At 68.0% G+C, this 19,659-nt stretch overlaps 1 protein-coding gene across 1 annotated transcript in view; it reads right to left on the bottom strand.

Moving 5' to 3' along the window:
• The window catches only part of CELSR2 (cadherin EGF LAG seven-pass G-type receptor 2), a 51,460-nt gene that overhangs the window by 18,964 nt on the left and 12,837 nt on the right, over positions 1-19,659 (bottom strand). Inside the window, exons 5-17 of the mRNA XM_075173970.1 lie at positions 19,433-19,596; positions 18,770-18,895; positions 18,515-18,681; positions 17,531-17,716; positions 17,313-17,426; positions 16,498-16,672; positions 14,586-14,727; positions 12,419-12,539; positions 12,143-12,326; positions 4,140-4,241; positions 3,179-3,273; positions 2,892-3,101; positions 311-494 (exon numbers count right to left, since the gene is read on the bottom strand). Of these exons, the coding sequence (XP_075030071.1) occupies positions 311-494; positions 2,892-3,101; positions 3,179-3,273; positions 4,140-4,241; positions 12,143-12,326; positions 12,419-12,539; positions 14,586-14,727; positions 16,498-16,672; positions 17,313-17,426; positions 17,531-17,716; positions 18,515-18,681; positions 18,770-18,895; positions 19,433-19,596 (1,970 nt within the window). The remainder of the gene's footprint in view (positions 1-310; positions 495-2,891; positions 3,102-3,178; positions 3,274-4,139; positions 4,242-12,142; positions 12,327-12,418; positions 12,540-14,585; positions 14,728-16,497; positions 16,673-17,312; positions 17,427-17,530; positions 17,717-18,514; positions 18,682-18,769; positions 18,896-19,432; positions 19,597-19,659) is intronic.

The raw sequence follows: 19,659 nt of genomic DNA, 5'->3' as shown, positions 1-19,659 counted from the left end.
GTGTCCCCCAGGCACGCACACATCCTTGGGGACAGCCATGTCCCCAGCACACACATGTCCCCCGGGCACACACGTGTCCTTGGGAACACGCATGTCCCCAGCACACATGTCACCTGGGCACACATGCCCATGTCCCCAGGCACACACGTGTCCCCCAGGCACGCACACATCCTTGGGGACAGCCATGTCCCCCGCACACACATGTCCCCCGGGCACACCTATGTCCCATGCCCACGTCCCCAGCCCACACATCCCCAGCACCCCACCCCCACCCCGGGCACACGCCCGTCCCCCGGGGGTCCCCGCTCACCGATGTTGGGGGTGACGATCGTGAAGGGGCTGAGGTAGGTCTGGGGCATGTTCTGTGCCAGGGCGCTGGCGTAGTCCTCAAAGTGCTTCAGCAGCCAGGCCGTGCCCCCCTCCGTCTGCTGGATCAGCTCCCAGTGCCGCTTGTTGCTGGCATCCAGCAGGGCACTGCCCACCCGCAGCAGGTTCTGCCAGGACGGGCAGGGGTGGGTGGTCCTGCTGGGTGCCCATCACCCTGGCGTCGGGCCTCCTGCTACCAGCCCAAGCTCCCCTGCAGCTCAGGGCACGGCGCCCTGCTCCAGCATTCACCCGCTTTTGAATGGCTGCCCATCAGCCTGGCGTCTGGGCTCCTGCACCAGCCTACCCGGGAGGGTGCCCATCGCCCTGGCGTCGGGCCTCCTGCTACCAGCCCATGCTCCCCTGCAGCTCAAGGCATGGAGGCACCCTGGCATCTTTCAAAAGGCTGCCCGTCACCCTGATGTCTGGGCTCCTCCACCAACACCCCATGCCACGAGGCTGCCCATCACCCCGACCTCTGGGCTCCTCCACCAACACCCCACACCACGAGGGTGCCCATCACCCCAGCGTCTGGGCTCCTCCACCAACACCCAACCATGAAGGTGCCCATCACCCCAACGTCCGGGCTCCTCCACCAACACCCCCCACCATGAGGGTGCCCATCACCCCGACCTCTGGGCTCCTCCACCAACACCCCACACCATGAGGGTGCCCATCACCCCGGCGTCTGGGCTCCTCCACCAACACCCCACACCATGAGGGTGCCCATAACCCCCGCGTCTGGGCTCCTCCACCAACACCCCCCACCATGAGGGTGCCCATCACCACAGCGTCCGGGCTGCTCCACCAACACCCAACCATGAGGGGTGCCCATCACCCTGGCGTCTGGGCTCCTCCACCAACACCCAACCATGAGGGTGCCCATCACCTCAGCGTCCAGGCTCCTCCACCAACACCCAACCATGAGGGTGCCCATCACCCCGGCGTCCGGGCTCCTCCACCAACACCCACCCATGATGGTGCCCATCACCCCGGCATCTGGGCTCCTCCACCAACACCCCCCACCATGAGGGGTGCCCATCACCCTGGCGTCTGGGCTCCTCTACCAACACCCCCCACCACGAGGGTGCCCATCACCCCAGCATCCGGGCTCCTCCACCAACACCCCACCATGAGGGGTGCCCATCACCCTGGCGTCTGGGCTCCTCCACCAACACCCAACCACGAGGGTGCCCATCACCCCGACATCCGGGCTCCTCCACCAACACCCAACCATGAGGGGTGCCCATCACCCCAACCTCTGGGCTCCTCCACCAACACCCAACCATGAGGGTGCCCATCACCCCAACCTCTGGGCTCCTCCATCAACACACCCCACCACGAGGGTGCCCATCACCCCAGCGTCCGGGCTCCTCCACCAACACCCAACCATGATGGTGCCCATCACCCCGATGTCTGGGCTCCTCCACCAACACCCCCCACCATGATGGTGCCCATCACCCCGACATCTGGGCTCCTCCACCAACACCCCCCACCATTAGGGGTGCCCATCACCCTGGCGTCTGGGCTCCTCCACCAACACCCAACCATGAGGGTGCCCATCACCTCAGCGTCCAGGCTCCTCCACCAACACCCAACCATGAGGGTGCCCATCACCCCGGCGTCCGGGCTCCTCCACCAACACCCACCCATGATGGTGCCCATCACCCCGGCGTCTGGGCTCCTCCACCAACACCCCCCCACCCACGAGGTGCCCGTCACCCTGGCGTCTGGGCTCCTCTACCAACACCCCCCACCACGAGGGTGCCCATCACCCCACCATCCGGGCTCCTCCACCAACACCCCACCATGAGGGGTGCCCATCACCCTGGCGTCTGGGCTCCTCCACCAACACCCAACCACGAGGGTGCCCATCACCCCAACCTCTGGGCTCCTCCACCAACACACCCCAACACGAGGGTGCCCATCCCCCCAGCGTCCGGGCTCCTCCACCAACACCCAACCATGATGGTGCCCATCACCCCAACGTCTGGGCTCCTCCACCAACACCCCCCACCATGATGGTGCCCATCACCCCGACATCCGGGCTCCTCCACCAACACCCCCCACCATTAGGGGTGCCCATCACCCTGGCGTCTGGGCTCCTCCACCAACACCCCCCACCATGAGGGTGCCCATCACCCCAGCGTCCGGGCTCCTTCACCAACACCCCACCATCAGGGTGCCCATCACCCCGGCGTCTGGGCTCCTCCACCAACAACCCCCACCATGAGGGTGCCCATCAACCCGACCTCTGGGCTCCTCCACCAACACCCCCAACCATGAGGGTGCCCATCACCCCGACGTCTGGGCTCCTCCACCAACACCCAGCCATGAGGGTGCCCATCACCCCAGTGTCCGGGCTCCTCCACCAACACCCCCCACCATGATGGTGCCCATCACCCCAGCGTCCGGGCTCCTCCACCAACACCCCCCACCATGAGGGTGCCCATCACCCCGACATCCGGGCTCCTCCACCAACACCCCCCCACCCACGAGGTGCCCGTCACCCCGGCGTCGGGCCCCACCTCGGTGAAGTGGACGTCCTGGGTGGCGGCCAGGCGGAAGCCGCGCTGGGCGCTCTCGTGCTGCAGCAGGCGGCTGGCCAGGCGGTACGCCAGGCGCAGGTCGCTGCCGAAGTAGGCGCCCGTGCGGCGGGTGGCATCGTGCAGCTGCAGGGCCACGCGTCGCGACTGCGCCGGGTCCAGCGCCGACTCGTTCCTCGCCAACCGCTCCGCCTGGCGGGTGGCACCGTCAGCGGGGACACGGCGGTGGCACCGTCCCCGGGGCCCCCCTCGTCCCCGCCGCCGCTCACCCAGCCGCGCAGCGCGGCGAAGGCCAGGGAGCTGCAGTTGAAGAGGTTGGGGGGCAGCCACCCCTTGTGCTCGTCGCAGTGCCGGACCGCCGTGCCTGCGGGGACGGGGTGACACCGCCGGGTCACCCCACCCCAGCCCCGGCCCAGCGGTGCCACCCCCCGTGTCACCACCCTGCCCCATCTCCGCGGTGACGCTGTGATTTCACCCCCCCGCACCGTGTCGCAGTGGTGTCACCATGGTGTCACCCCCCCAGCCCCGTCCCAGCAGTGCCACTGCGGTGTCACCACCCCCTCGTACCCCGGCCCAGCAGTGCCACCACGGTGTCACCCCCCCAGCCCCGTCCCAGCAGTGCCACCGCGGTGTCACCTCCCCAGCCCCGGCCCAGCAGTGCCACCGCAGTGTCACCACCCCCTCGTACCCTGGCCCAGCAGTGCCACCCCCCCAGCCCCGGCCCAGCAGTGCCACCGCAGTGTCACCCCCCCAGCCCCGGCCCAGCAGTGCCACCGCGGTGTCACCTCCCCAGCCCTGTCCCAGCAGTGCCACTGCAGTGTCACCACCCCCTCGTACCCTGGCCCAGCGGTGCCACCACAGTGTCACCACCCTGCCCCATCCCAGCAGTGCCACCGTGGTGTCGCCTCCCCCCATGTCCCAGTGGTGCCACCACGTCACCCCCGCTCTGCCCCAGCAATGCCACCGTCATGTCCCCCCCCAGTGCCATCCCAGTGGTGCCACCATGGTGTCACCACCCCCACCCCATCCCAGCGGTGCCACCATGGTGTCACCCCCTCTCAGACCCATCCCAGCGGTGCCACCACGGTGTCACAATCCTTGTCCCTGTCTCAGCAGTGCCACCACGGTGCCATGGCCCCCCCAACTCAGCAGTGCCACCCCCCTGACCCCCACCCCCGCAATGCCACCACGGTGCCACCCCCACCCCGTCCCCGTGCCCCCCCCACCTACCGACGGAGCCCTTGGGGCAGGGGGCAGCGGCGGGCAACCCGAAGCGGGTCCGGGGCCACCAAATGCTGGCCTCGATGGCACGGGGACAGCTGTCGTAGTTGACTGTGGGGCAAAGCGGGGCGTCACGCCGGGGTGACAGCAGTGGCACCTGGTCGCTGGCACCCAGGGTGACAGCAGGGTGACACAGGGTGACAGCAGGGTGACAGCAGTGGCACCTGGTCACTGGCACCCAGGGTGGCAGCAGGATGACACGGGGTGACACAGGGTGACAGCAGGGTGACAGCAGTGGCACCCAGTTGCTGGCACCCAGGGTGGCAGCAGGGTGACAGGAGGGTGACAGCAGTGGCACTTGGTCACTGGCACCCAGGGTGGCAGGAGGGTGACCCAGGGTGATGGCAGGGTGACGGCAGGGTGACAGCAGTGGCACCCAGTTGCTGGCACCCAGGGTGGCAGCAGGGTGACACAGGGTGATGGCAGGGTGATGGCAGGGTGACAGCAGGGTGACAGCAGTGGCACCTGGTCACTGGCACCCAGGGTGACAGCAGAATGATACAGGGTGACAGCAGTGGCACCCAGTTGCCAGCCCCCAGGGTGGCAGCAGGGTGACACAGGGTGACAGCAGTGGCACCTGGTCACTGGCACCCAGGGTGGCAGCAGAATGATACAGGGTGACAGCAGGGTGACACAGGGTGATGGCAGGGTGATGGCAGGGTGACAGCAGTGGCACCCAGTTGCCAGCCCCCAGGGTGACAGCAGGGTGACCCAGGGTGACAGCAGTGGCACCTGGTCACTGGCACCCAGGGTGGCAGCAGGATGACACAGGGTGACAGCAGGGTGACACAGGGTGATGGCAGGGTGATGGCAGGGTGACAGCAGGGTGGCAGCAGGGTGACACAGGGTGACAGCAGGGTGACACAGGGTGATGGCAGGGTGATGGCAGGGTGACAGCAGGGTGACAGCAGTGGCACCCAGTTGCCAGCCCCCAGGGTGGCAGCAGGGTGACACAGGGTGACAGCAGTGGCACCTGGTCACTGGCACCCAGGGTGGCAGCAGGATGACACGGGGTGACAGCAGGGTGACACAGGGTGATGGCAGGGTGACAGCAGGGTGACAGCAGTGGCACCTGGTCACTGGCACCCAGGGTGGCAGCAGGATGACACAGGGTGACAGCAGGGTGACACAGGGTGGCAGCAGGGTGATGGCAGGGTGACAGCAGGGTGGCAGCAGGGTGACACGGGGTGACAGCAGGGTGACACAGGGTGATGGCAGGGTGATGGCAGGGTGACAGCAGGGTGACAGCAGGGTGACAGCAGTGGCACCCAGTTGCCAGCCCCCAGGGTGACAGCAGGATGACACAGGGTGACAGCAGGGTGACAGCAGGGTGATGGCAGGGTGACAGCAGGGTGACAGCAGTGGCACCCAGTTGCCAGCCCCCAGGGTGGCAGCAGGGTGACACAGGGTGACAGCAGTGGCACCTGGTCACTGGCACCCAGGGTGGCAGCAGGATGACACGGGGTGACAGCAGGGTGACACAGGGTGGCAGCAGGGTGACAGCAGGGTGACAGCAGGGTGGCAGCAGGGTGACACGGGGTGACAGCAGGGTGACACAGGGTGATGGCAGGGTGATGGCAGGGTGACAGCAGGGTGACAGCAGGGTGACAGCAGTGGCACCCAGTTGCCAGCCCCCAGGGTGACAGCAGGATGACACAGGGTGACAGCAGGGTGACAGCAGGGTGATGGCAGGGTGACAGCAGGGTGACTGCAGTGGCACCTGGTCACTGGCACCCAGGGTGACAGCAGGGTGATGGCAGGGTGACAGCAGGGTGACAGCAGTGGCACCCAGCTGCCAGCCCTCAGGGTGGCAGCAGGGTGATGCAGGGTGACACAGGGTGACAGCAGAGTTATGGCAGGGTGACAGCAGGGTGACAGCAGTGGCACCTGGTCACTGGCACCCAGGGTGACAGCAGAATGACACAGGGTGACAGCAGGGTGACACAGGGTGATGGCAGGGTGACAGCAGGGTGACAGCAGTGGCACCTGGTCACTGGCACCCAGGGTGACAGCAGGATGACACAGGGTGACACAGGGTGGCAGCAGGGTGACGGTAGGGTGACAGCAGTGGCACCCAGCTGCTGGCACCCAGGGTGGCAGCAGGGTGACACAGGGTGACAGCAGTGGCACCTGGTCACTGGCACCCAGGGTGGCAGCAGAATGACACAGGGTGACAGCAGGGTGACACAGGGTGATGGCAGGGTGACAGCAGGGTGACAGCAGTGGCACCTGGTCACTGGCACCCAGGGTGACAGCAGGATGACACAGGGTGACACAGGGTGGCAGCAGGGTGACGGCAGGGTGACAGCAGTGGCACCCAGCTGCTGGCACCCAGGGTGGCAGCAGGGTGACCCAGGGTGACAGCAGTGGCACCTGGTCACTGGCAGCCAGGGTGGCAGCAGGGTGACACAGGGTGACAGCAGTGGCACCTGGTCACTGGCACCCAGGGTGACAGCAGAATGACACAGGGTGACAGCAGGGTGACACAGGGTGATGGCAGGGTGACAGCAGGGTGACAGCAGTGGCACCTGGTCACTGGCACCCAGGGTGGCAGCAGGGTGACATGGGGTGACAGCAGGGTGACACAGGGTGGCAGCAGGGTGATGGCAGGGTAACAGCAGGGTGACAGCAGGGTGACAGCAGTGGCACCCAGTTGCCAGCCCCCAGGGTGACAGCAGGATGACACAGGGTGACAGCAGGGTGACAGCAGGGTGATGGCAGGGTGACAGCAGGGTGACAGCAGTGGCACCCAGTTGCCAGCCCCCAGGGTGACGCAGGGTGACACAGGGTGACAGCAGTGGCACCTGGTCACTGGCACCCAGGGTGACAGCAGGATGACACAGGGTGACACAGGGTGACAGCAGGGTGACAGTAGGGTGATGGCAGGGTGACGGCAGTGGCACCCAGTTGCCAGCACCCAGGGTGGCAGCAGGGTGACACAGGGTGACAGCAGTGGCACCTGGTCACTGGCACCCAGGGTGGCAGCAGGGTGACACAGGGTGATGGCAGGGTGATGGCAGGGTGACAGCAGTGGCACCCAGTTGCCAGCCCCCAGGGTGGCAGCAGGGTGACGCAGGGTGACACAGGGTGACAGCAGGGTGATGGCAGGGTGACAGCAGGGTGACAGCAGTGGCACCTGGTCACTGGCACCCAGGGTGGCAGCAGGATGACACAGGGTGACAGCAGGGTGACACAGGGTGGCAGCAGGGTGACAGCAGGGTGACAGCAGGGTGACAGCAGTGGCACCTGGTCACTGGCACCCAGGGTGGCAGCAGGATGACACAGGGTGACAGCAGGGTGACACAGGGTGGCAGCAGGGTGATGGCAGGGTGACAGCAGGGTGGCAGCAGGGTGACACGGGGTGACAGCAGGGTGACACAGGGTGATGGCAGGGTGACAGCAGGGTGACAGCAGGGTGACAGCAGTGGCACCCAGTTGCCAGCCCCCAGGGTGACAGCAGGATGACACAGGGTGACAGCAGGGTGACAGCAGGGTGATGGCAGGGTGACAGCAGGGTGACAGCAGTGGCACCCAGTTGCCAGCCCCCAGGGTGGCAGCAGGGTGACACAGGGTGACAGCAGTGGCACCTGGTCACTGGCACCCAGGGTGGCAGCAGGATGACACGGGGTGACAGCAGGGTGACACAGGGTGGCAGCAGGGTGACAGCAGGGTGACAGCAGGGTGGCAGCAGGGTGACACGGGGTGACAGCAGGGTGACACAGGGTGATGGCAGGGTGATGGCAGGGTGACAGCAGGGTGACAGCAGGGTGACAGCAGTGGCACCCAGTTGCCAGCCCCCAGGGTGACAGCAGGATGACACAGGGTGACAGCAGGGTGACAGCAGGGTGATGGCAGGGTGACAGCAGGGTGACTGCAGTGGCACCTGGTCACTGGCACCCAGGGTGACAGCAGGGTGATGGCAGGGTGACAGCAGGGTGACAGCAGTGGCACCCAGCTGCCAGCCCTCAGGGTGGCAGCAGGGTGATGCAGGGTGACACAGGGTGACAGCAGAGTTATGGCAGGGTGACAGCAGGGTGACAGCAGTGGCACCTGGTCACTGGCACCCAGGGTGACAGCAGAATGACACAGGGTGACAGCAGGGTGACACAGGGTGATGGCAGGGTGACAGCAGGGTGACAGCAGTGGCACCTGGTCACTGGCACCCAGGGTGACAGCAGGATGACACAGGGTGACACAGGGTGGCAGCAGGGTGACGGTAGGGTGACAGCAGTGGCACCCAGCTGCTGGCACCCAGGGTGGCAGCAGGGTGACACAGGGTGACAGCAGTGGCACCTGGTCACTGGCACCCAGGGTGGCAGCAGAATGACACAGGGTGACAGCAGGGTGACACAGGGTGATGGCAGGGTGACAGCAGGGTGACAGCAGTGGCACCTGGTCACTGGCACCCAGGGTGACAGCAGGATGACACAGGGTGACACAGGGTGGCAGCAGGGTGACGGCAGGGTGACAGCAGTGGCACCCAGCTGCTGGCACCCAGGGTGGCAGCAGGGTGACCCAGGGTGACAGCAGTGGCACCTGGTCACTGGCAGCCAGGGTGGCAGCAGGGTGACACAGGGTGACAGCAGTGGCACCTGGTCACTGGCACCCAGGGTGACAGCAGAATGACACAGGGTGACAGCAGGGTGACACAGGGTGATGGCAGGGTGACAGCAGGGTGACAGCAGTGGCACCTGGTCACTGGCACCCAGGGTGGCAGCAGGGTGACATGGGGTGACAGCAGGGTGACACAGGGTGGCAGCAGGGTGATGGCAGGGTAACAGCAGGGTGACAGCAGGGTGACAGCAGTGGCACCCAGTTGCCAGCCCCCAGGGTGACAGCAGGATGACACAGGGTGACAGCAGGGTGACAGCAGGGTGATGGCAGGGTGACAGCAGGGTGACAGCAGTGGCACCCAGTTGCCAGCCCCCAGGGTGACGCAGGGTGACACAGGGTGACAGCAGTGGCACCTGGTCACTGGCACCCAGGGTGACAGCAGGATGACACAGGGTGACACAGGGTGACAGCAGGGTGACAGTAGGGTGATGGCAGGGTGACGGCAGTGGCACCCAGTTGCCAGCACCCAGGGTGGCAGCAGGGTGACACAGGGTGACAGCAGTGGCACCTGGTCACTGGCACCCAGGGTGGCAGCAGGGTGACACAGGGTGATGGCAGGGTGATGGCAGGGTGACAGCAGTGGCACCCAGTTGCCAGCCCCCAGGGTGGCAGCAGGGTGACGCAGGGTGACACAGGGTGACAGCAGGGTGATGGCAGGGTGACAGCAGGGTGACAGCAGTGGCACCTGGTCACTGGCACCCAGGGTGGCAGCAGGATGACACAGGGTGACAGCAGGGTGACACAGGGTGGCAGCAGGGTGACAGCAGGGTGACAGCAGGGTGACAGCAGTGGCACCTGGTCACTGGCACCCAGGGTGGCAGCAGGATGACACAGGGTGACAGCAGGGTGACACAGGGTGGCAGCAGGGTGATGGCAGGGTGACAGCAGGGTGGCAGCAGGGTGACACGGGGTGACAGCAGGGTGACACAGGGTGATGGCAGGGTGACAGCAGGGTGACAGCAGGGTGACAGCAGTGGCACCCAGTTGCCAGCCCCCAGGGTGACAGCAGGATGACACAGGGTGACAGCAGGGTGACAGCAGGGTGATGGCAGGGTGACAGCAGGGTGACAGCAGTGGCACCCAGTTGCCAGCCCCCAGGGTGGCAGCAGGGTGACACAGGGTGACAGCAGTGGCACCTGGTCACTGGCACCCAGGGTGGCAGCAGGATGACACGGGGTGACAGCAGGGTGACACAGGGTGGCAGCAGGGTGACAGCAGGGTGACAGCAGGGTGGCAGCAGGGTGACACGGGGTGACAGCAGGGTGACACAGGGTGATGGCAGGGTGATGGCAGGGTGACAGCAGGGTGACAGCAGGGTGACAGCAGTGGCACCCAGTTGCCAGCCCCCAGGGTGACAGCAGGATGACACAGGGTGACAGCAGGGTGACAGCAGGGTGATGGCAGGGTGACAGCAGGGTGACTGCAGTGGCACCTGGTCACTGGCACCCAGGGTGACAGCAGGGTGATGGCAGGGTGACAGCAGGGTGACAGCAGTGGCACCCAGCTGCCAGCCCTCAGGGTGGCAGCAGGGTGATGCAGGGTGACACAGGGTGACAGCAGAGTTATGGCAGGGTGACAGCAGGGTGACAGCAGTGGCACCTGGTCACTGGCACCCAGGGTGACAGCAGAATGACACAGGGTGACAGCAGGGTGACACAGGGTGATGGCAGGGTGACAGCAGGGTGACAGCAGTGGCACCTGGTCACTGGCACCCAGGGTGACAGCAGGATGACACAGGGTGACACAGGGTGGCAGCAGGGTGACGGTAGGGTGACAGCAGTGGCACCCAGCTGCTGGCACCCAGGGTGGCAGCAGGGTGACACAGGGTGACAGCAGTGGCACCTGGTCACTGGCACCCAGGGTGGCAGCAGAATGACACAGGGTGACAGCAGGGTGACACAGGGTGATGGCAGGGTGACAGCAGGGTGACAGCAGTGGCACCTGGTCACTGGCACCCAGGGTGACAGCTGGATGACACAGGGTGACACAGGGTGGCAGCAGGGTGACGGCAGGGTGACAGCAGTGGCACCCAGCTGCTGGCACCCAGGGTGGCAGCAGGGTGACCCAGGGTGACAGCAGTGGCACCTGGTCACTGGCAGCCAGGGTGGCAGCAGGGTGACACAGGGTGACAGCAGTGGCACCTGGTCACTGGCACCCAGGGTGACAGCAGAATGACACAGGGTGACAGCAGGGTGACACAGGGTGATGGCAGGGTGACAGCAGGGTGACAGCAGTGGCACCTGGTCACTGGCACCCAGGGTGGCAGCAGGGTGACATGGGGTGACAGCAGGGTGACACAGGGTGGCAGCAGGGTGATGGCAGGGTAACAGCAGGGTGACAGCAGGGTGACAGCAGTGGCACCCAGTTGCCAGCCCCCAGGGTGACAGCAGGATGACACAGGGTGACAGCAGGGTGACAGCAGGGTGATGGCAGGGTGACAGCAGGGTGACAGCAGTGGCACCCAGTTGCCAGCCCCCAGGGTGACGCAGGGTGACACAGGGTGACAGCAGTGGCACCTGGTCACTGGCACCCAGGGTGACAGCAGGATGACACAGGGTGACACAGGGTGACAGCAGGGTGACAGTAGGGTGATGGCAGGGTGACGGCAGTGGCACCCAGTTGCCAGCACCCAGGGTGGCAGCAGGGTGACACAGGGTGACAGCAGTGGCACCTGGTCACTGGCACCCAGGGTGGCAGCAGGGTGACACAGGGTGATGGCAGGGTGATGGCAGGGTGACAGCAGTGGCACCCAGTTGCCAGCCCCCAGGGTGGCAGCAGGGTGACGCAGGGTGACACAGGGTGACAGCAGGGTGATGGCAGGGTGACAGCAGGGTGACAGCAGTGGCACCTGGTCACTGGCACCCAGGGTGGCAGCAGGATGACACAGGGTGACAGCAGGGTGACACAGGGTGGCAGCAGGGTGACAGCAGGGTGACAGCAGGGTGACAGCAGTGGCACCTGGTCACTGGCACCCAGGGTGGCAGCAGGATGACACAGGGTGACAGCAGGGTGACACAGGGTGGCAGCAGGGTGATGGCAGGGTGATGGCAGGGTGACAGCAGTGGCACCCAGTTGCCAGCCCCCAGGGTGACAGCAGGACGACACAGGGTGACAGCAGGCTGACACAGGGTGACAGCAGGGTGACAGCAGGGTGACAGCAGGACGACACAGGGTGACAGCAGGGTGTCAGCAGGGTGACACAGGGTGATGGCAGGCTGACAGCAGGGTGACAGCAGTGGCACCCAGTTGCCAGCCCCCAGGGTGACAGCAGGACAACACAGGCTGACAACCGGGCGCCAACAGCTCGCCCGCGGTGCCACCTCCTCGCCCTCACCCACCTTCGCAGCCGCCGGCCGTCACCTCGGCGAAGGGGTTGTCACAGCGGTCGCAGTGGCGCCCGATGACGCCCGCCTTGCAGGGGCACTGCCCGCTGGTGCCATCGCAGAGGCGGGACAGGGACCCGGTGGGGTAGCAGTCGCAGAGCAGGCAGGCGTCGCTGCCCGCCGGCCGGTAGTGGTTCTCCTGGGGGGGAGGGTGGCACCAACTGGGGGTGGCACCGACCCCGAGGGCACCGGGGACGCCTGTGTGCCCCCCCGTTGGGGACGGGCACCCACCTTGCAGCGACACTCGCCCGTCGTTTTGTTGCAGTCGGGGTCGAAGCCCTTGGCCACGTCGCAGCTGCAGGGGCCGCAGGTGGGGTGGCCCCACCACCCCCGCGGGCACGGCTGGGCCTCCCTGCCCGGGTGGCACCGCACGGCGTTGGCACGGTCACACCGCATCCCGGCACCGGCACCTTGCCCCTTGGGCGGCCACCACGGCCCTCGCATGGGCACCGTGCCCCGCCATGTGCCCACCCTGCCCCCTTGCATGCCCGCTGTGCCACTTCCACGCCCACGGTGCCCCTCGCACGGGCACTGTGCCCCCCACGGGCCCACCCTGCCCCTCGCACACCCACAGTGCCCCTTCCACGCCCACTGTGTCCCTTGCACGGGCACTGTGCCCTCCATGTGCCCACCCTGCCCCTCGCACACCCGCTGTGCCACTTCCACGCCTACTGTGCCCCTCGCATGGGCACTGTGCCCCCCACGTGCCCACCCTGCCCCTCGCACGCCCATTGTGCCCACTGTGCCCCTCACACACCCACCCTGCCCCTTGTACTCCCACTGTGCTCCTTGCACGGGCACTGTGCCCTCCATGTGCCCACCCTGCCCCTTGCACGCCCACCACAGTTCTTGCACGCTCACCGTGCCCCTCGCACGCCCACTGTGCCCTCCATGTGCCCACCATGCCCCTCGCACACCCACCCTGCCCCTTGCACGCCCAGCACTGCTCTTGCACGCCCGCTGTGCCTGCTGTGCACATGGGCACCATGCCCTCCACATGCCCACCCTGCCCCTCGCACACCCACCCTGCCCCTTACACGCTCACCGTGCCCCTGGCACACCCACTGTGCCCTCCATGTGCCTGCCATGCCCCTTGCACACTCACCATGCCCCTTGCACGCCCACTGTGCTCCTTGCACACCCACCGTGCCCCCTCGCATGCCCACTGTGCCCCTTGCATGGGCACCGTGCCCTCCATGTGCCCACCATGCCTCTTGCACACCCACCGCACCCCCTTGCATGCCCACCGTGCCCCCTTGCACGCCCACCCTGCCGCTTACACACTCACCATGCCCTCCATGTGCCCACCGTGCCCCTTGCACACCCACCGTGCCCCTTGCATACCCACTGTGCTCCTTGCACACCCACTACAGCTCTTGCACACCCACTGTGCCCCTTGCATGCCCACCGTGCCCTCCGTGTGCCCACCCTGCCCCTCGCACACCCACCCTGACCCTTGCACGCCCACCGTGCCCTCCGTGTGCCCACCCTGCCCCTCACACACCCACCCTGACCCTTGCATGCCCACCGTGCCCTCCGTGTGCCCACCCTGCCCCTCGCACGCCCACCCTGCCCCTTGCACGCCCACCCTGCCCCTTGCATGCCCACTGTGCCCTCCGTGTGCCCACCCTGCCCCTCACACACCCACCCTGCCCCTTGCACACCCACCGTGCCCTCCGTGTGCCCACCCTGCCCCTCGCACGCCCACCCTGCCCCTCGCACACCCACCCTGCCCCTTGCATGCCCACTGTGCCCTCCCTGTGCCCACCCTGCCCCTCGCACACCCACCCTGACCCTTGCACACCCACCCTGCCCCTTGCATGCCCACCGTGCCCTCTGTGTGCCCACCCTGCCCCTCGCACACCCACCCTGCCCCTTGCACACCCACCCTGCCCCCTGCATGGGCACCATGCCCTCCGTGTGCCCACCCTGCCCCTCGCACACCCACCCTGCCCCTTGCATGGGCACCATGCCCTCCGTGTGCCCACCCTGCCCCTTGCACACCCACCCTGCCCCTTGCATGGGCACCATGCCCTCCGTGTGCCCACCCTGCCCCTCACACACCCACCCTGCCCCTTGCACACCCACCCTGCCCCTTGCATGGGCACCATGCCCTCCGTGTGCCCACCCTGCCCCTCACACACCCACCCTGCCCCTTGCATGCCCACCGTGCCCTCCGTGTGCCCACCCTGCCCCTCGCACACCCACCCTGCCCCTTGCATGCCCACCGTGCCCTCCGTGTGCCCACCCTGCCCCTCGCACGCCCACCCTGCCCCTCGCACACCCACCCTGCCCCTCGCACGCCCACCCCACCCCAGCCCAGCAAGAGGGACGGGCACAGGCGGGTGCGGTGGGTGCCCGTCACACTCGCGCGTGCCCGTCCCTCGCTGCCACTCACTTGTGCTCGCAGTAGGGACCGAAGTGACCCTGGGGACACTCGCACGTGTACCCGTGCGCCGAGCCCGGCTTGCGGGCACAGGTGGCCGGGGACTGGCAGGGGTTGAGGGCACAAGCGCTGACACAGCTGTCACCGAAGTAGCCTGGGCACGAGGACATCGTGGGGAGCGGTTGGCACCAGGGAGGGTGGCAATGCCATGGGGACAGTGACAAGGGGGTGGCAGTGCCCTGGGGACAGTGATGGGGGTGGCAGTGCCCTGGGGAGTGTGACAAGGGGGTGGCAGTGCCCTGGGGACAGTGATGGGGGTGGCAGTGCCCTGGGAGGGTGGCAGTGCCCTGGGGACAGTGACAAGGGGGTGGCAGTGCCCTGGGAGGGTGGCAGTGCCCTGGGGACAGTGACAAGGGGGTGGCAGTGCCCTGGGAGGGTGGCAGTGCCCTGGGGACAGTGATGGGGGTGGCAGTGCCCTGGGAGGGTGGCAGTGCCCTGCGGACAGTGACAAGGGGGTGGCAGTGCCCTGGGAGGGTGGCAGTGCCCTGCGGACAGTGACAAGGGGGTGGCAGTGCCCTGGGAGGGTGGCAGTGCCCTGGGGACAGTGACAAGGGGGTGGCAGTGCCCTGGGAGGGTGGCAGTGCCTTGGGGACAGTGCCAAGGGAGGGTGGCAGTGCCTTGGGGACAGTGACGGGGGGATGCGGTGCCAGGGAGGGTGGCAGTGCCTTGGGGACAGTGCCAAGGGAGGGTGGCAGTGCCTTGGGGACAGTGACGGGGGGGATGCGGTGCCAGGGAGGGTGGCAGTGCCTTGGGGACAGTGACGGGGGGATGCGGTGCCAGGGAGGGTGGCAGTGCCTTGGGGACAGTGCCAAGGGAGGGTGGCAGTGCCTTGGGGACAGTGACGGGGGGATGCGGTGCCAGGGAGGGTGGCAGTGCCTTGGGGACAGTGACGGGGGGATGCGGTGCCAGGGAGGGTGGCAGTGCCCTGGGGACAGTGCCAAGGGAGGGTGGCAGTGCCTTGGGGACAGTGACGGGGGGATGCGGTGCCAGGAAGGGTGGCAGTGCCTTGGGGACAGTGCCAAGGGAGGGTGGCAGTGCCTTGGGGACAGTGACGGGGGGATGCGGTGCCAGGGAGGATGGCAGTGTCTTGGGGACAGTGACAAGGGAGGGTGGCAGTGCCTTGGGGACAGTGACGGGGGGATGCGGTGCCAGGGAGGGTGGCAGTGCCCTGGGGACAGTGCCAAGGGAGGGTGGCAGTGCCTTGGGGACAGTGACGGGGGGATGTGGTGCCAGGGAGGGTGGCAGTGCCTTGGGGACAGTGCCAAGGGAGGGTGGCAGTGCCTTGGGGACAGTGACGGGGGGATGCGGTGCCAGGGAGGGCGGCAGTGCCCTGGGGACAGTGCCAAGGGAGGGTGGCAGTGCCTTGGGGACAGTGACGGGGGCATGCGGTGCCAGGGAGGGTGGCAGTGCCCTGGGGACAGTGCCAAGGGAGGGTGGCAGTGCCTTGGGGACAGTGACGGGGGGATGAGGTGCCAGGGAGGGTGGCAGAGCCCTGGGGACAGTGACAAGGGAGGGTGGCAGTGCCTTGGGGACAGTGACGGGGGGATGAGGTGCCAGGGAGGGTGGCAGAGCCCTGGGGACAGTGACAAGGGAGGGTGGCAGTGCCTTGGGGACAGTGACGGGGGGATGTGGTGCCAGGGAGGGTGGCAGTGCCTTGGGGACAGTGACGGGGGGATGAGGTGCCAGGGAGGGTGGCAGAGCCCTGGGGACAGTGCCAAGGGAGGGTGGCAGTGCCTTGGGGACAGTGACGGGGGGATGCGGTGCCCAGAGGGGGTGGCCACGCCAAGAGCAGCAGCGCTGGGGGTGGCAGTGCCCAGGGGTGGCAGTGAGGGGGTGGCAGCGGGGGGGTGACGCGGGCGCTCACCGGGGTGGCAGCGGCAGGAGAAGCTGTCCCAGTCGTCGCTGCAGGAGCTGTGGGGGGGGCAGGGCCCCGAGTCGCAGGGGTCGGGCAGGGCGCAGCCCCCCTCCACGTTCACCCGCGCCGCCTGCGCCACGCTCAGTGCCACCGCGCTGGCCGCCGTCTCGCCCACGCGCACGCCCTGCGTCACCGCCGCATCGTCACCCCCCCGCCGTGCCTCAGTTTCCCCGGCTGCAACCCGGGACCCGCCCCCCGTGCCACCCCGTCCCCACGTCACCGTGCCCGTGTGCCCGTCCCAGGGTCACGTCCCTGTGCCCCCGCAGCCCTGTGCCCCCCGTCCCCAAGTCCCCATGCCCGTGCCCAAACGTCCCATGTCCCCACGCCCATACCCATGTGCCCGTACCCATGTCCCTGTGCCCATGTCCCTGTGCCCGTGTCCCCATGCCCGTGTCCCCACATACAACCGATGTCCCCCTGCCCGTTACGTCCCACGTCCCCACGCCATACGCATGCCCCTGTGCCCCGTCCCCATGCCCTCTGCCCACCTCCCCATGTCCTTAACCACGCTCCATGCCCACGTCCCCGTGCCCATGCCCCCCACCGCCGTGCCCGTGCCCCCGTGCCCTTGCCCAAATGTCCCATGTCCCCGTATCTTTAACCACGCTCCGTGCCCACGTCCCCGTGCCCACGCCCCCCACCGCCGTGCCCACGTCCCCATGCCCTACGCCATGTCCCCATGCCCACACCCCCCGCCCCTTTGCCAGCCCCCCTATGCCCATACGCCCCCCCCCATGCCCACGTCCCCCTGCCCGTGCCCGTACCTGCAGGCAGCCGCGGAAGCCCTGCTCCACGGTGCCACCGTCACCCGCCAGCCCCCCCACGCTCAGCGTCCGCAGCCGCAGCCCCTGCAGCTCCCCGGCCACGTCAGCCACCGCCTGCGGGCACGGGGCACTCAGACACCCATGGGTGGGCACCCATGGGGTGAGCAGGGCAGGGTGCCCGCCCCGTGCCTCAGTTTCCCCCTGGGGTCTCACCCTACCTGGTGGCGGCCGTAGTCGAGGGCGAGGAGGAGGAGGGTGGTGGGTGGGGGGCGGCCGGGGGCCCCCCGCAGCTCCAGCTGGAGGTGGTGCCAGTCGCCGTCGTTGACCTTGGCGTGGGGCAGCCGCAGCCAGGCCAGGCGGGACCCCCCCTGCCAGATGCCCGCCTCCGCCTGCCCCTCGCTCAGCTGCCGAGAGGGACGTCAGTGCCCCCCGCACCCCTGGGGGGGGCACCCCGGCACTGCCCCCAGGGCAATACCCCCCACCCAGGGCAATACCCCCCTAGGGGCAGCCTCCCCCAACGGGGACCCCCCCCAGCAGTGTCCCCCAGGCCAACACCCCCCAAAGGGCAATACCCCCCTCAAGGGTGGCACCCCCCTGGCACTGCGCCCCGCCCCGTGGCAATAGTCCCCCATGGCCATAACCCCCCAATACCCCCTATAGCAATACTCCCCCCTGGCACTGCCCCCAGGGCAATACCCCCCCATGCCAATAACCCCCTTCTGGGGCAATAACACCCCGTTGGCACTGCCCCCCCAGGGCAATACCCCCCTGGCAATCCCCCCCCATGGCCATACCCCCCTGGGGCTATACGTCCCCTGGCACTGCCACCCATGGCCATAACCCCCCAGGCCAATACCCCCTATAGCAACACTCCCCCCTGGCACTGCCCCCCCAGGGCAACACCCCCCTGGCAATCCCCCCCATAGCCATACCCCCTGGGGTTATACGTCCCCTGGCACTGCCATGTCCCCTGGCACTGCCACCCATGGCCATAACCCCGAGGGTAGTATCCCCTATAGCAACACTCCCCCCTGGCACTGCCCCCCGGGCAATACCCCCTATAGCAACACTCCCCCCGGGCAATACCCCCTATGCCAACACCCCCCATGGCCAGAACCCCCTTTGCCAACCCCTCCCTGGCAATCCCCCCCCCATGGCCGTACCCCCCCGCCGTGTCCCCCCCCCGTCCCCCTGGGGCACACCTGGATGGTGAGGGTGGCGCGGGGGCCGGCGCTGGCCCGCAGCAGCAGCCCGCGGGGGTGGCGGGTGCGGAACATCAGCCCCAGGTGCCAGGGCAGGGTGATGGGCAGTGCCAGCCCGCTCCAGGACACCCGGCTGCTGCCCAGGAACCGCTGGGGGCTCGCCATCTCTGCGGGGAGACGGGGCGTGGGGTGGGTGCCGAGCCCCCCACTACGGACCCCCCCCATGCCCACCCCGGTGCCCCCCTCCCCGGGTACCTTCCTGGCAGGTCTTGCCCCCGAAGCCCAGCGGGCAGCGGCAGCTGAAGCTGTCCCACTCGTGCACGCAGGTGCCACCGTTGTGGCACGTGTTGGCATCGCACAGGGTCTTCTTGGCAGGACAGCCTGGGGGGGGGGGGTGGGAGGGGGGGCATGGGGCTCGCACCCTCCCCCACATCACCTGGGACCCCAGCCCCATGGCCCTGGCACCCCCTAACCCCATACCCCCCCCTTCCAGGCCCAGGGGGCACAGCCCCATCCAGCTGGCACCCCCATATCCCTGGCACCCCCCATAACCCCCCATACCCCCCCCCGCCCCCACACCCAGGGGGCACAGCCCCATGGCCCTGGCACCCCCTAACCCCATACCCCCCACCCCCTGCCCCCACACCCAGGGGGCACAGCCCCATATCCCTGGCACCCCCTAACCCCATACCCCCCACCCCCTGCCCCCACACCCAGGGGGCACAGCCCAAGGCCCTGGCACCCCCTAACCCCATACCCCCCCGACTCCAGGCCCAGGGGGCACAGCCCCATCCAGCTGGCACCCCCATATCCCTGGCACCCCCCGTAACCCCCCCACCCCATCCCAGCCATTTCCCCAGCCCCCCCCCCCCCCCCGTCACCACCCCCCTCCCCGGCCCCCCGTGCCCCCCCCCCCACCGGGCAGGGTGCCGTTGTTGGCGATGAAGGCGGCCATGTCGACGGGGCGCTGGTCGATGTGGAGGTGCCGCATGCACCCCACAAACTGCCGGCTGCGGATGGGGAAGCTCTCGGGCAGGGTGGGCACGCCACCCAGCAGCAGCGGCCCCGTCAGATCCAGCGACCTGCAGCACCCGCTGTCACCCATGGGGACCCCCAGGGACCCCCAAGGGACACCCACCCATGGG

This window comes from Calonectris borealis, chromosome 26 (assembly GCF_964195595.1).
Source record: "Calonectris borealis chromosome 26, bCalBor7.hap1.2, whole genome shotgun sequence".
Taxonomy (NCBI): Eukaryota; Metazoa; Chordata; class Aves; order Procellariiformes; family Procellariidae; genus Calonectris; species Calonectris borealis.
Note: the sequence above shows the minus strand (reverse complement) of the source record. Positions and strands in the feature narration are given on the sequence as shown.